This window comes from Centruroides vittatus, unplaced genomic scaffold (genome assembly GCF_030686945.1).
Source record: "Centruroides vittatus isolate TY-2023 unplaced genomic scaffold, ASM3068694v2 contig_4, whole genome shotgun sequence".
Taxonomy (NCBI): domain Eukaryota; kingdom Metazoa; phylum Arthropoda; class Arachnida; order Scorpiones; family Buthidae; genus Centruroides; species Centruroides vittatus.
The window spans coordinates 2,925,285-2,942,828 of NW_027122214.1; the positions used below are offsets into that span (position 1 = coordinate 2,925,285).

General features: G+C 28.8%; 1 protein-coding gene across 1 annotated transcript in view; it reads right to left on the minus strand.

Annotated features, from left to right (window-relative positions):
• The window catches only part of glu (structural maintenance of chromosomes 4-like protein gluon), a 92,409-nt gene that overhangs the window by 57,578 nt on the left and 17,287 nt on the right, over positions 1–17,544 (minus strand). Inside the window, exons 6-10 of the mRNA XM_067271526.1 lie at positions 16,980–17,144; positions 12,239–12,366; positions 8,362–8,502; positions 4,646–4,796; positions 1,841–1,954 (exon numbers count right to left, since the gene is read on the minus strand). Coding sequence (XP_067127627.1) covers positions 1,841–1,954; positions 4,646–4,796; positions 8,362–8,502; positions 12,239–12,366; positions 16,980–17,144 — 699 coding nt within the window. The remainder of the gene's footprint in view (positions 1–1,840; positions 1,955–4,645; positions 4,797–8,361; positions 8,503–12,238; positions 12,367–16,979; positions 17,145–17,544) is intronic.

A 17,544-nucleotide genomic window follows, 5' to 3' on the forward strand; every position in this document is an offset into this window, starting at 1 on the left:
ATCAAATCTGGCCCTCTTCACCTTGAATTCAGCGAGTGTTGTATTTTTGTAATTTCCATGCAGATTAAAGAAGTGTTTTCTTAGTTTTGCTGGTGCTAGACTAGAATTGCTCAACTTGGCATTGCAAATCATGCAACAAGGACGCTGACTCCCATCACGTTCCGTTATACATGTGAATCCATATTGTACATATTCGTCCGACCACTTTCTTTTTTTGCTCGACATAGTATGAAGGGATTAAAATATTAAAAAAGAAATCACACGACGTACAATCACGACAGTCACAATTCGAATACTGGGCGCACCAAATTTCCTGCAGCATAGAAAGGCCAAGCGATGTTGCGTGATCACCCGCAGCCAATGATAGCCGAGTGGGGCGTGTCATCACGAACGTATGAGTCGGGTGTGTGCTTGACCGTCTTGCAGGTCGTTTATACGTGTATTCGATTGGGACCTCTTCACTTCGTTTCAGTTAGAGAGTAGTAGAAGTTAGAGAGTAAGAGAAGTTAATTTCCCAATAGAACACACGTTTATGTAGCATTAGTTTTCGTCACGATGATGTCAGGTGGTTGACCTCCGCCAAACCCGAGACTGACTCGCCGAACCCCAGGGGTTCGGTCGAACCCAGGTTAAGAACCACTGGCCTAACTCCATCGTCAGCCCACGTATTTCAAATAACTCACGAAATTAACATTGTTAACATTTAAGGCAAACCCTCCTAAAATTCCAGTTGATCTTTAGAAATATTTTGTTCCACTCAGAAGATAAGTTAATCGCAAGTTGAGATGCGATAGAAATTATCTCAACTGGTGTCAGAACAGACAAAGATTATACTGATCTTCCTTTATTTTAACATTTCAATCTTGTACATGAAACAGACCTGAAATCCCCACTTTCACACTATTATCTTTAGCCATTCATCCGTGAACAAAATAATGCATCATACTTCCAAGTATTGGAAGAAAGCCAATCATCATCTCCATAAATAAAAAATTTATTGTAGCTGACTAAAATGCAACATAGAATAGAACTTTTCTTTAAAATTAAAATGTTCTTTATAAACTCTACAAAAATTCAGTGCTTTTCTGACCAAAACACAAAAATAAAAGAACAAAAAAATATACAAATTTAAATAACAAAACTACATGTAAAGCAAAATTTCTGGCATCAACTTTATACTTGGCATGCCAAAATTAAAACATTCATCTATTTGCTGCAAAGAGTTGTACACTAATGTAATAACACTAGTTTTAGTGTATTAGAAAACTGTCAGCTATGAAATAATAGACTGAATTAATGAGTGAATCCAGTGCATTAGATATATATTTCAAGATAAATATTTGTCAAAGGAGTACTTTTAAACTTTTTTTTTTTTACATAAAATCTCTATTGTTACATTTCATAAAATTTTTCTTAAAACAAATGCATCAAACTTACATGCTTCAATCTTATAGATATAATTTAACAATTTTTATGGGCAAATGGATCAACATTCACAATTCATCTTAATTTAAGCAATGAATTCATCATTCCCATCAATATAAAAAACAAATGTTTAATGAGATGAACTCAGATATTATCAGAATCCTGATATAATTTTGTAAAGCACACCTGAAAACAGTTAGTGTAAACATTAGCTATTTATTAAATGTTATTTTTGCTGGATTTTTATTGTTTGTGTGTGAATTAATGCAACAATCTGCTAGCTCATACACCAGCTTGTAAAATATTACTTAATAACTCTACTAAAACACTATACATTATATAAAAAAATACTTATTAATCTTTCACAAAAAATGTATAAATATTTAATAATATATTTAGAATAACTTATTTTTACCTTAGCAAGTTCTTCCTCTCTAACTTTTTTCTCCTTTTCAAGTTTACACTTTTTTGCTTCCATATCAGAAATTTCTTTATTCAACTTATCTGGCTGTTTCTTTAAATCTTCTAACTATCATTTAAAACTTGTTCAAATTACTTAATAAATATAAACAAATACTTAAATGATTATTTTAAAATACACTAAGTTATTAATATATTATCATAAAAATTAACATTTTACAAATAAATTACTCTCTTCAAATGCTAATCCTCATCTGTAATTATCTGTATACAGTAGAGCATCGATTATCCGACCCCCGATTAACCGACTTATCGGTTAACCGACCGCATTCTAGTCGGCAAATTCAAATGTCCACTAGTGATGTGGCGCTACAATATTTGGTTATGTCTTGGCTACTTTAATATTATTTTTGTTAAATTTTCTGCCATTCATGGTTAAATTTTCCTCCCTTTCATGGTCGAGCACTGGCTCGACCATGAAAGGGAGGCTAGTATTTAAACCAGGTCTAATACACTACACTAATAATGTATTTTTTCATACTTTTTGGTTATCCGACTTTTCGGTTATCCGACCAACCCCAGTCCCCAATTAAGTCGGATAATCGATGCTCTACTGTATTTTTAAGCAGACGAATTTTAAAAGTAAAATGTCAAAAATTTAAATCTAAACCATATTCAAAAAAAAATTTTAAGATAGCGTGTTAAGTAATATCTTATTTAACAAACAATATTTTTTGCTTATATGCTAAATAATTGATTAAAAAAATATTATACTGATTTCTATCGCTTTCACTTCATTTTTTATCTTTTTATAAAAAGAATTCAATATTACATGATCATAAAATATTATAAATAAAAAAGGCAATTATTTTCTTACTGCTTAAAGAATTAAATTTAAATAATAGTTATTTCTAAACATTGTTTGGATCATATTCAAAGTTTAATTTTTAAAACTGTCAAAATTTCTTTCTCCCTTAAAAATGATTCAGATATGTTATAAAAAAAAATTTTTTTACTACATGAACCCAATGATCTGTGTATTTTTGGAATGTATGAAAGGCAAATTTTAATACTTCTATTCTCTGAACATGTATTTGAAACAATTCTTTATAATTTATGAGCAATATTATTTTGTATGGTTTTGTTCCTACACTATCATTGAGGATGATGAGCCAATAGTATCATGCTGAGACTTTTGGTTTAGTAGAAGTCTGCTTATTGTTTCTTTAGTGATGATAGTTTCTATGGGCTGAAGTTGCTGACCCCATACGCAACCTTTCTCCTTTCTCATCCAGTCTTGGGACCAACAATGACAGAGTAAGACAGTTCTATCTAACACTTAAAAATTGAATCATTGCAAATCAAAAGTTTCTTCTTTGTTGACTTTAAAAAAGCCTTTGACACTGTTCGTCATGAATCACTGTGAAATATTGTTAGATCTTATGGCATACCACAGCAATACATTAATATTTTTAAGAACTTGCATCTGGAGTCTACCTGCTGTATAAAAACAGAATATGGATACCCTGATTTCTTCAAAATTGAAACTGGTTTTAGGCAAGGCTGCACTCTTTCAACATTACTGTTCCTTCTGGTCATAGATTTTATAATGAGGTGAGCAAAGGCCATCCCTGGTACAGGAATTTCATGGAGAGGACAAATAAAACTCACAGACCTGGACTTTGCTGATGACATTGCATTGATATCCGAAATGCACCCAAAGATACAGAGAATAACCACAAGCCTTTAACATGAGGTAGGAAGGGTGGAATTGCAGATCAGCAGTAGTAAAACAAAAATAATGTCTATAAATAGCCAAACAAAAGTAAAAATCACAGTCAGGAATCAAACAACGGATGAAGTGGAGGAGTTCTGCTACCTTGGTAGCATGTTATCACAGATGGAGGCATTGAAGCTGATATAAAATGCCAACTTGGTAAAGCAACAGCTATCTTTCAGAGACTATGCTCAGTCTGGTTCACACAAGTGATCAGTACAGCAACTAAGATGCCTTTATAACTCCATTGTCATTCCAATTGCAATCTACACCCATGAAACATGGAAAGACAAAAAGAAGGTTACTCAGAAAATCAATGTATCCCATCAATGTTATCTTTGAAGGGTACTTAGAATTACATATTGTTACCATATCATAAAAGAGAAAGTCCTCAGAAGTGGTCTACACAAACTACAGGATGTTACTATAGAGCATAAAATGTGTTTTGCAGGGCATGTACTTCATCTGCTGGAGGAATGCTTTGATTTGCTTTTTTTTTTTTTAATATAACTCTTTCCACCCAGTGGGCACTAAGAGGGCCTCTCTTAGCAATCCCATTACGGGTTCAGCCAGGCCCACAATGGGACAGCCAACATATCTGGACAGACCACTCCCTGAAAAATTTTTGGGCATATTTTGACCCATTTGGATTCAAACCCGAGTCTCCCAGAGTGACAGACTGCCACTTTGACCACTTAGCCATCCAGCCATCAATCTGGAGGAATGCTTACCAAAAGTAGCCTTGCAATGGAAACCATGCAGTGGAAAAAGGAAACAAGGTAGACCATAAACAACCTGGCACTCTACATATAAAAGATGAAGATTAGCATTTCATAGAATGATAATGAAATTATTGCAGCAGACCGCATTTGCTGGAGACAGCTAATTGCCCAACTTCAACTTGGCACAGGAGGACCTAACACAGATTATTTTTGTAAAAATTTAAAATGCACTTTCACAAATCATGTAGAACTGAAGTATTGCTACTTCTATAAAAATATAAAATTAATTTAATATGCTAACCTTTTTCTGTTCATTTTCTTTAGATTTTTGTAAAGTATTTAATTTATTTTTTGAATGTTTTAAATTTTCTCTGGATTGTAAATCTTGTCGTTCCAATGCACTGTACTGTTCTTTCTTCTCTTCACTAACTTTATTGAACTGTTCAAATTTCCTGTAAAATTTAAAAACTTATAAATATATATTTTATTATAATATTTAATTCTTATAAAAATTGTAATCTTATTGTAGCATATTGTATTTATCATTTGTAACAGTATGTAATTTTATTATAACATAACTTTGATACAATTCAACTGTCTGGAAACATCTTTTTAAATGTTTCTCTGATTTTCCAAAAAAATATTATAAAAATTTATTTTGAACAGCATTAAGAATCCGCCTAACCTCATCACCCTTAGAATATAATATTTCTATAGATTTTTGTTTCCCCTTTTTATGAACTAAAATGCATGGACACAGAAAGTATAGATTCATTACTACTGTTGTTCTGGTTTCAGGTCATAGTTGCAACTTGAATAAAGATGTTTTCATTGGGGTTTATCAAAAATATTTTTATAGAAGTTTGTAAAGTTCAGATTTTGATCAACTTATTGTGAAGTTGACTCTTACTGACAATAACAAGTGCTTTTTGCCCCATATTCCAGAGTGTAAAATTTTTTTGCACATCTTAAAAAATCAATAGTGTAAATCTTCACTTTTTCTTAACCAACCAGAATCTGGGTTCCAAAATAGTTCCAACCATTGTTCATTAAGTACTGTACTTTTTGAAATGTTATTTTAATTCAAAATTTAAAGCAAAAAAAAAAAAAAAGCAATTTTAGAAAAATAAAACTTAAACTCACAAATGCAGAATATAGAATTAAATGGAATCAGGAGTATCATTTAGAATGTACTCATAAAATTGATAAATTTACAATGAAAATATAAAAAATTATGTTTATATGAGCATTACATGTTTGCACTTGCCTGTAACAAAACTGTTTCACAGCTTGTAGAGTTAACAGTGAAAATAACTGCAAGTGCTTTATCATCCCAACATGTCAGAGAAAACAAATTACAAAATCATAAAAGCAGAATATTATATTTTAGTTAGTATCACATCTTGACACTGGACAACTAAACCAAAGACAATACAAAAAAAAAAAAACAAGAAAATCACTATTAATAAAAGTTAACACACATTCCTAACTTTTTCCTCATTTGATTCATATTTCTTGACTCATGTAATTTTTCATTCTTTTTTCCTGAGTTTTTCTGACCAAAATAAAAAATCCTGACTTTTCTTGTTTGCAGGAACCATGAATATATCATTTTTACAGAATGTCAAAAGATTTATTCATCTCTCAAATGGTCTTCCAGATATTCCTAATTTAACCTCAGAAATTAATTTCTGGAACTACCTAGCAAATGTGAACAAATGACAAATGTATAAGATTTGTAATTTTTTTATTTGCATATCTAAGTTAATCAAATGTTAAATTATTTATCATGAGATTAAAATGATAATCATGTAAATATATGATATAATTATTTTGTTAAACTATTAATTTTCTGTACTATCCAATAAGCCTTCTTTGTAACAGGATCTATCCCTATATATATAATAAAGACTGATTGATTGATAATTCTCTAAATAAAAATTTCTTGTTCTAAAGACACTCTTAATTAGTCCTCTGTAATTCAACTTATAACTGGTGTCCAGAAAAACTCTGCACAAAATATCTCAAGCTCCAACTGACAGCCAATAATTTTTAATTATACTGCATGTGCCATAATTTGAAAGTATGTGGAATGCCTTAGAACATTCTAGAATCTTTTTCTGCATCCAATTTTCTGCTTCTTTCAAAACGGAAATGAAAGATACTTTACACTTGAGTGTACAACTTTCATACATTATATAAAATCTTAGGAAAAAATTTACTGTAAATCATTTTTCAAATGCAGAATTTCAAAATGGACTATATATTGCCTTCTCAATGTTTCAAGAATGGATTATCATCACCACAGAGAAGAAAGGGGTCTGGTAGAAAATTGAAAATTCTAACAAAAGCAATGTTGGAAGGATTGAAGATTTTTAAAAACAACAACAAGGTTTCAATTTGATCTGTAACCATGAAGCTGAAATTTTACAAAGTTGGATCCATGAGACTTTAAAAATAAAAATATATATTAAATATTAAAAGAAACAGGTAATTCTGGTCAGAACAGACATGCAAAGATCACTCACTGGAAGTAGCCAACTCAAAAAACGGGTTTTTTTTGAGTTGGCTACTTTTTAGAAAATTTTTGGCTACAAAAGCTAAAAACATATGGCCCGCTGTCATACTCCAGACAAAAAATTGGCACTTAAGTAGTTTGAGTTTGGCACTCCTGCTCTAAAGAAAGGTTGTCTCTGCAGTGGAAGATAGTTCTTCCTGATGATTGGACATGATGAAAAAGTGAAGACATTTTTAGTCTCTGTTATGTTTTTATTAAATTATAAATTCATCAGCCCTTTTTTACAAAAGGTTGAAGTGAGTTTGTCCAAACATGCAAGGCATCCAACTTTAAGCTGAAGAAATCAAAATGAGGTTTGCTATATTGGACCAGTTCACTGCTAGTGTTAAAGCAGAAACTATGAAGTGCCAAGAAGAAGAAGCATTCTTTTAGACTGCCTTAAGAGAAATGGAAGAACAAATGCTTTGCAATTTATTCTTGCAAGGTGGGATACATGACTAGAAGAGCACATTATCATTTGCAATACATAAATGCTTTAAAGGAATGGATTTGTTTAATGCAAGAAGAGGAAGTATCTGCTGCTTGTCATCTTTTTAAATTGTTAAAAAACAAAAATTTGAAATATTGTTATAAGCTATTGGGGAGATATCTCCAAATATTTGTAAGCTAATTGACAATTTTGAAGCACAACTAGATTATGGGTTTCTTGCCAGCAATGTGTAACAGACTCTCATAATGCTGCAGACATTATAGGAATTTACCAGCCAAAAACTAGCCACTTATATGAGTGGACAACATTCTTCTGTTACTTTCTGGAAAGGAGTTCAGCAATTGGATCCAGCCCATTTCAGTAAATTTGATTTTATTCCTCCAGAACTCTAGTTAGAGGAATGACATCTCAGAAGAAAATGTTCAATTAGATGAAATTGCTTGTTATCAAAATTCAGTTTCAAATTCATCAAAATAATCACAAGATACAATGAAGTTTTGGGAAAACCACACAAAGGATATGTCAATATTTAGAATGCTTGCTGTGGGTGCATTATCCTTTTTTTTACTGTTCAGCTGAAGATTTTCAACAACTAATAAAATCTTAACATCCAAATAAGCTGTTTGACAGAAGAAAATTTAGATATTCATGTGAGATTATCTTTTAATAAGAACTAACACTAACTAAAAATGTTAAATTAAACCAAAAAGTGAGTAAAATGTAACTATTAAAAATGTTTTTACCTTTAAAAATGAAGCATTTCCGATGAGCTTTAATTTTAAATACTTAAGTAATACTTTATGCTGATCATAAATTATCTAGGTAACATATATTCAATGTTTATGTTTTCTCTGTTTACATCTAAAATTTTTTCAGTAACTATATTCACAGAACACCTAAAAAATATGCATGGCTATGTGCATACACATGCAATTTATTTATAAATGGTCTATTTGGTTTTTTTTAAATATGAATGAATTATTTTTATAATTATATTTATATAACATACTCAGAAATTTTCTTGTATTCAGTTTCTTTTCCTTTCTTCTCTTTATTCAGATTTTCCAAATTACCTAAAACTTCTGACATTTCATTAGTAATTTTATCTCTCTTTTTACTTGCTTCTTCAGCTTTCCGTTCTTCCTCAAATCTGATAAAACAATGATTAATAAAATAATTATTATATTATACTCAAATTTTGTCTTTTAAAAATCTTCTAAATACTTTATAAAACATTTATTCTTTTTTTACTATTTAACTATATAATAAAAATCCAAACATAAAAGTTAAACTTCACAAAAATTAAAGAATTATCATAAAATTCAATTAAACCACTTATTGTACTTTTATTTAATTTTTATGACTTAAAATATAAAATAAAATTCAAAACTCTCAACAAAATTACATTTAATTTTGAAAGTATAGATATTTTGTATTAATTTACTAATTAGAACTAGCGGGTCTGTGACACAATATATACATGACATATGGTCTGTATTAAATCTTTTTTCCTTTGTCTAAACTTACCAAAAGCATTCTTAATAGTGTAGAAAATTATTTACATGCTGCAGACAAACACATATCGCAATTTTTCTTAAAACCATCAAATAAATATATGCATGTCTCATCTTTAATTTTTTTCTCTTCTATTTACTGTATTTCAATAGATGTATTAACTGATATTATTACACACTTCAACATACTTGTGCTACAAACTGTATCCTGAAAGCTGATAAATTTTCAATGGTTCCACTCTCTATATATAACAACACCCATTATTAAAGCCAAACTATTAATAAACTTTAGGCGAAATGTCTGAGTATCTTCTATATAATGTAAGTGTCGTATTTTTAAGAGCTAATTCAAAGGTTTGGGGGTTGATTTTATGGTATCGATTATGTAAAGATTTTATTTCCAGTCTAGAAATTTTTTGTAAACCTATACACTAGTACAGGTTATAAGATGTTGGTGGGTATAATGCTCAAAATTATGGTAATACGACAGAGTTATATATATAATAGAAAAATGTTCTACACCTGATTAGTAACTCAAATTAAATTATAAACTTCCAAGAATTCCAGTATTCTCTAGAAATTTTTCTTATTTTATCACACTCTTCAAATGAAATATTTTCATTAGAATATTTGATATATTATGCAAGTTTAGGAATTTAGAACAGCCTCCCTTACTGCTTATATACATACAAACAAATGTACACTACTTGTCCAAGTATCTTTGTAGCAAGCATCTTTATAGATTACATACTGTATATGATCAAACTTCATTTATCTGAACCCCATTCATCAGAATTTCTGGACTATCCTGATATGTTAGAATAATCACTTCTTTTTTTACAGTTTCATGTATTTTGTGAAAATATTATTTTTTACAATGTTTGTGAGCTCATTGAAACATTATTTACAACCTTAATATGTAATATTGATACATCACAATCTTACATTCTTAAGGATATTAATTAGTGATGTAACGAATAGTATATTCAACCTCAACCGAATACCGAATATTCTGCTAGGAGCGTGGCCGAATACCGAATATTCGGCCAGGAGCGTTGCCAAATGGCCGAATATTCGGCCAAACTATTCGGCTTGATTAACGCGCACATAAAAATTAGCGCGCAAACCTCATTATGCAAGGATCGCGCACAGTGCTCTCTATTGGCCCGCTGTCACTACGATTTTTTCTTCCTTTAGGTCTAAATTATTTAAATTAATTAATTAAATTATAATTATTAAACTTAATATGAGATGGAGCCTAACGTCTACCTCTAGTGCCAAATTGGTTTATAATTTATGTAATAGCCGTAAATAGCCCGATATGATTCGGCAGTTGTTGGTATTTGGATGTAAGTTATAACTTACATCCAAATAATTAGTTCTTTTATTTGCAATCGATCATTTTAACTCTTTAATTAAACACTAAAATTTTGTTTTTACTACGTATTTGTAGACTGAATAGTACACTAAGGATATACTTTAGTGGTGACATAATATTGTCTAGTTTCTCCCCAGTTGTGGAACAGTTCAAATATATTATTGGGGAGTTTCTATTTGTGAAGTTTTGTGATATTTTGTTGCTATTGTTTTTGTCAATATTTTTAAAATTAACATGATTTCAAATGTTATCTTTTGTATATAATGAGAAATGCTCATTCTTTGCTTTATATATAAAATAAATTATATATTAGTTACTCATCTTCTAGAAATAGATAAATAATTCTTTCATTAAATATGATAAGTTTCAATAAAACGTTTCGTAACTCATTTTAAAATATCGTATAAATATTAAAATATATGCGAATATGAATATAACATAATTAACTAAACAATAACATTAATGCCCAATACATTCTAACCTACACACCATCAATGCCATATCGGGCTAGATAAAGGTTATATTATTATTTAACTACGAAATAATTTAATACTAGAGTTAGATGCTATTTCTTATTAACTTTAATAATTATAGTTTAATGTTCAGCATTAATAAAAGTTACAAAAATGATTAATTTATTGTGTTTTTGTTATTTCTTACTCCTGTTTTTAGGTATTCGGTATTCGGCCGAATGAATAGTGAAAAATAGGCCGAATACCGGGTAATAACCGAATATTCGTTACATCACTAATATTAATGCATATTGTTTATATGTATTGAGTAATTTTTGTTTCTATATTGTTATTGTTCTTATACCGTTTTCAAGTCAGTAAGCATGTAAGTTGATAATTTTGTAAGCATATAATTTTTCAATCATTAAGAAGTATTTTCAATATGAAATTTTAATTTCATGTCAATACCCGATTAATTTTGGTTTCTCCTGACTTTCATTAATCTGGAACAGGTCCGGTTCCATTTGAACCAGATAAACAGGATTTGAAAATACTATCAATTATTATCAAATTTACTGTATCACACAAATAATTTTGGTGGTAGTTATTAAAATATATGGAAAAAATATACATGAAATAACTGTAAAACATAAAAAATTTTCAAATAATTTGATAAAATATATTTTTTAAATGAAAGAATATGTCTAATATAAACATTTATATCAAACTTTCCAAGGCATTTTTTTAAATCTTATGTACTTCATGATAATTTCATGTATATCAAATTCCACTCAACATGATTTTTGTTATGTTTAGTAGATTGTAATTTTTTAATATTTTATATCACTATTTAAACTGACACAATTCTACGTGCAGTTAGCTAGAACTTCTATGTATTAATTTCAAAACACCTTTCTCTCTTTTTCTAGCAAATTTTTAAATTAAATTAAATGGACTAACGTTTTCGGCTATCTTAAATGGCCTTCTTCAGGATAAGTATAATTTGGAATGTCAGTAAGGTTCTAGCTGATGTTCCAAATTATTAAAATTTGAGGACCCAAAAAAAAAAAAAAGCATGACATATTTGAATCCATGATATGATATACAAAAAGCTTTGTATTTTTTTTTTTTTTTTTGGGCCCATCTAAAAGTCCAGAGCTGGCACTGACCAATCCTCATTTTTGGTTTATGTAATGAACATTAGATAGTTTCCAGGTTTCCAAAAAATCAGATGTTACACAAAAACATAATTTTTTACTTTAATTCACAGTGTAAGACATTTACATCAAAATAATAACTACTTTTATCATTGTTGGATTTTGCAGTTACTTTTAATTCGTTCTGAATCTAATTTTTTTACACAAATGCTTTATAATTGTTCAATTGCATACATTCTTAAGTAACATATATGATAATTGAACAATTTTTAAAAATACTAATGTAAAGACTTCATTTGTGTAAAGAATATATGACAATTTACTAATTATCTGTAATATCTACTATTATGACACAAATCAAAATATTTCAAACTTTTACTCATACCTATATTTTTGATATAGACGATTTTTTTTCACACATATGTCATTTTCTAATTTTAGATACTCTATGGCTTCATTTTTTATTTCTTCTAAATCATCCTTTTCTTTTTCCACGGCTTTTACTCTTTGTAACTGTAGATAAACAACAACTTTATATTTTTTCAACTGTTATAAATGTTAAATTATCACAACTAAAAATTACATTTTTATGCTTATTAATACATTTTATATAATTAATCATACAAATGCAATATTTGATTTTTCTTCAATATTCATCCTGTCTGTTTAACTGACTATTTAATAATTATATAAAGAAATACAAGAAATCCTCATTATTTTGAACTTGGATAGTTCAAAATCTCACTAGTTTGTAACTGTACTATTTTTTCCGGCCATGGATATAGAGATTTATATGTTAAGGAATTTGGTTAGTTCAAAATATGGCTACTTTAAAATTTGAAGTGAAAATGCTGTCCAAATTGTGATAAGCATATGTTAACTCGTTCATTTAGATTGAAGTGTCTCCATACTATAAATATACTATACTAAGTGACTCCATACTATACAGAACAAGAATAACCCTAATCTGGTCAACATGGCTTTTCTTTTACAGAAACACATTTTCGAGTATCACCTTACATATGGACTATTTTTCTCTTCTCTTCTCATAAAATACAGCTAGGTTTCAGGATTGCAAGATTGGGCTAGAAGTAACAGATTGGGATATTTGTAGGACTCTGGGCTACTACTTTTTGGGCCAGTTTAAAAATAATTTGGATTGCATTTAGAGGAATTCTGCTTTACTTTTTATAATATCTATCTGGCAACCTGTGAGGTTCTTGCTAGACATGTGCTGTTTATCTTAATTACTTTTAATTATTAATTAATGAAAATAGCATTCTGTATAGATAGCCATATTCTATTTGTTTAATAATTTACATCAGTTACGTGGCATTTGGTATATTGTACAGAAATATCTAAGTCTTGGATAATTCAAAACTCAATAATTCAAAGTTGTGATTATTTTGTCCCTTGAATTTTGAACTAATGAAGATTTCCTGTAAAATTCTAACTTATTAGCCATTTTTGAATAATTTATCATTAGAAATATCCATCATCTAACACTAATTTTAGTAATTAGGTAAATCATTTTTTAAAAAGAATTAATAAAATTATTTTGAAAAATCTGAAAACAGATTGCAAACTTACAATTCTGAAATGTTATATGAGTATTGTCACAATATATGTCTAATTTTTTGAATTATGAGTTTGAATCCAGTCTTTTCCAAATTTTTCAAACTTAATTAAAATTTACTTAATCACTAAAATTAATTGATATAATTGTTGACCATTTGAAACATTTAAGATCTATAAAATATAAGAACTATTAATATTGGGTTGTTCGAAAAGTAATTTTGTTTTTTTATTACTAGATGAATTAGTTGTATTTTTACCAGCCGATTTCATTTTAAACCACATTTTGACAGCTGACATTTTAAGGCTTATTTGTACAAAATTTTGATTCTGTACAATTGCTTTTTCTCGATATCCCATCAAATATGGAAAATCGAAAGCATCACTTTCGGCATATTTTGCTTTTTTTGCATTATGCTGTTCAAGCAAAAAAAAAATTGTGGTACATGTATAGAGAAGATGTGTTGAGAGAAAGACAGTGCCAAAACTGATTCACAAAATTTTGTTCTGGCAATTTCAATATTGAACATGCACAACATTCTGGATGGTCAGTTGAAGCCAATGAAAACAAAATAAAGGTACTGATTGAAGCAAACTGCCAAATAACAACACGTGAAATCACTAAGAGATTAAATTTGTTGAATTGAACCGTTTATTATTACTTAAAACGAATTGGTTTTGTTTCAAAGCTCGATATATGGGTTCCACATGTTATTAAAGAGAGATGCTCTCTATGGTAGGATTTTAAAGAAATTTGTTTTTGAGCTTTTACCAGACAATTTAACAATTGATTCAAAAGTGTACTGCCATTGAGTAAACAAATTGATTAATATCATCAAACAGAAAAGGTCAGAATTGATCAACAAAAAAGGTGTAGTGTTTTACCATGATAATGTGAAATTTCACACAGGTATGATAACTCGTCAGAAACTGTTACAGCTTGGACGGGATGTACTACCACACCCATAATATTTGCCAAATCTGGAACCCTCAGATTATTACTTGTTCTGGTCTTTACAAAATATTATAAACAGTAAAACATTTACTTCAAATGAGGATGTCAAAAATCACTTGGATCAGATTTTTGTAAACAAAGATCAAAACTTGTATGAATGTGGAATCATGCTACTACCAGAAATATAGCAACAGGTATTTGATCAAAATGGTCAATATATAATTCAATAAAATATTTATATATTATAAGAAAATTGCTTTTTTTTTTCCCATGAAAAAAAAAATGAAATTACTTTCCAAACAACCCAATAGTTGTAAATACTACTGTGTATTCTGTAAATACTACTTTTAAAATTCATTTCTCTAATAAATGAAAAGTCAACTACTACATATACACTTGGCTCCATAGTAACAAATATTTATTGATTAAAGATACTTACTTCAAAAAGCCAAGTAACTAAATTCCAAGAAACTTTTTCATCTTGAACTAGGACAACATTAAGTTAGAATTTGCAGTAATTAAGTACAAAAATCATTCTTATTTTAAAATTTAATACAATAACAAACTTATTAGAATTTTATAGCAATTAGAATACACTTTAAAAAACAAAAAGGCTGTATGGTCATACAGCCTTTTTGTTTACAGTACATATTAAACAAATTAGATATGTTTAAAAATTTATGATGTAGTAATTAATTATTGTAATGTTAATAAGTAAAAACATAATGTGACAGAATGGCTAGAGTAACAGCTACCTGGTCAAGTGTATCTTAAAGAATCATCCTATTTTAGCAAGCATGTGCTTAACTACACCAATCCAGTTCTGTGAGTCAAAGACACTCATCAATTTGTTGTCTAGGTGGAACAAATTTTATGGTCATTAATTCACATGATTCATTTAGCCCAGACAACAAACGGCTGGATGCCCTTGACTCAGAACTGAGTGGGTGTAAAGTATATGCTTGCTAAACTATTTCAAGTATATGCAGGCTGACATTTCAAGATACACTTTATCAGGTAGCAATTACATCAAATTATGTTTTTACTTAACATTCCAGTAGTTAATGATAGTATGTCATAAATTTTTAAACAATCATTTTTGGATTAATGTATACTGTGTATGTGACCCATTTTATTTTTTAAAACATTTGAACAGCCAGAAAATTCTAATAAATTTGATCTTACTTTAAATTTTAAAATAATGTGACCTTTGTATTTGATTGATGTGAATTCTAACTTGATACTGTGCTAGTTCAGCATGAAAATATTTCTTGATAATTTACAGAGTGATTTTTAATTCATGCAAAACTTTAAACTTTAACAACTTTTCAACTATATGAGATAAAAATAAAAGTCAAACACCATCTTATACAGAATTTATTGCCATTTAATGAATTAGGTTTTCAAAATGACTACCTTCACTCACAATAGTAGTTTTTAACTGATTTTTGAAACATTCAATAACAAAGGTCTTTCTTGCAATTACCATTATTTTTTTTTATTGTGTCTATCAATACTTCAATAGTTGTAGGAGCATTGTGATATACTCTGATTTTAAGATAGCAAGAAATTACATAAAAGAAATTACATGGAAACTACATGGAAAGAAATACCCATAAAAAGAAATTACATGGGTTGTCAGGGCTATAAGGCAGCCACTCCACGCCATCATCAGTATATTTTTTCATAATCTAATCTAATTACACACTTCTCAAACATGCGGACAGGCTTTTGTACACTTGCTTTATGCAATGGGGCCTTGCATATAAAAAGCACGATGATGTTTATGCCCAACAAACATTTTAGAATAAAATTTATTTTCCAATAATTCAACATATGCAACAGAAGTAATGTTCTTTTTGAAGAAGAATGGTCCAACAACTCTGCTAGCACTGATAGCATATCAATTAGTACATTTATAGCACACCAATTGGAGAATTTAAATTTTGATGATAATTTTTTTACAATAAACATGTTATTCTAAAGTGAGTGCCATCATTTTGAAAATGACTTAACATTAATCAATCATTGACATTAAAAATGTAAACATTGTACTTTTTGAATTTTATTTCTATCTCATTTAGGTGAAAAGTTATTAAAGTTTAAACTTTTTGCATGAATTAAAAATCACCCTGTAGTTACTTGTCTTTTTGAAGTAAGCAGCTTTAATATATATTTATAAATAAAAACTATCATTAAAATCTATAAAAAGCCTAAAAGTACTATATTAAATGAATATTAAATGATATGTAGCAAATATCATTTAATAAAATTTTAAAAATAGCTTGTTTTTACAATCAATATCTATTTCAGATTATAAAGAAATATATTATAGATAATGATTTTACTAATACATGTATAGAAACCACAAATGTAATTATCTGTTAAATTAAGTAGTTAATATAATATTTAACATTAGCTTATATCAAGTAAATATCATCAGCATATGTTTATAAAATGTATCAATTCCATAATGCTTTCATGGATATCAGGAAAGTGAGTATACTGAAAAATTAACAATGTCAAAAAATGTTGCAACATAAAATCAAACTAATAAAAATACTGACTGACATAAACACAATGTATGATCAGATACCTTTTCAGATCTCTGTTCATTAAGTTCTTCAACTTGACGATATAATAATTCAATTGGTTCTTTAAAGCGACTACTTCCAATAATATCTTCTAGAAACTCTAACATCCCAGTATCATTTTCATTTTGTCCTTTTGGTTTCATCATAGCTATCTGCTCAACTTCACCCTAAAACAAATAAATCAAACAGTTTACTTTGTATGCCATTTTATAACACGTTTAATCATATTAAACTGTAAATAGTTTGTACTAGTAAAAAAGTCATGTACTATCCAACATATTTACTATTCAATTTATATATATTTTTGAATATAAATTTTTTATAAATTTTTGAAAAGATTACAAAATTATACTAGGACTTTCTGGCAGTGATGGAAAATGAATGGCAATCCCCGACCATTGTATTTATATCACATGGCTATTAAGAGATATCAGAATGAATGTAAAACTCAATATTTGAACTATTTTCAAAGCACTTTTGGCATTCTCCAAGTTTTTACATCATTAGAAGTCAACAAAATGCAGAAATTAAACATATATTCGTAACTTTTGATGTACTGCTGAGTTT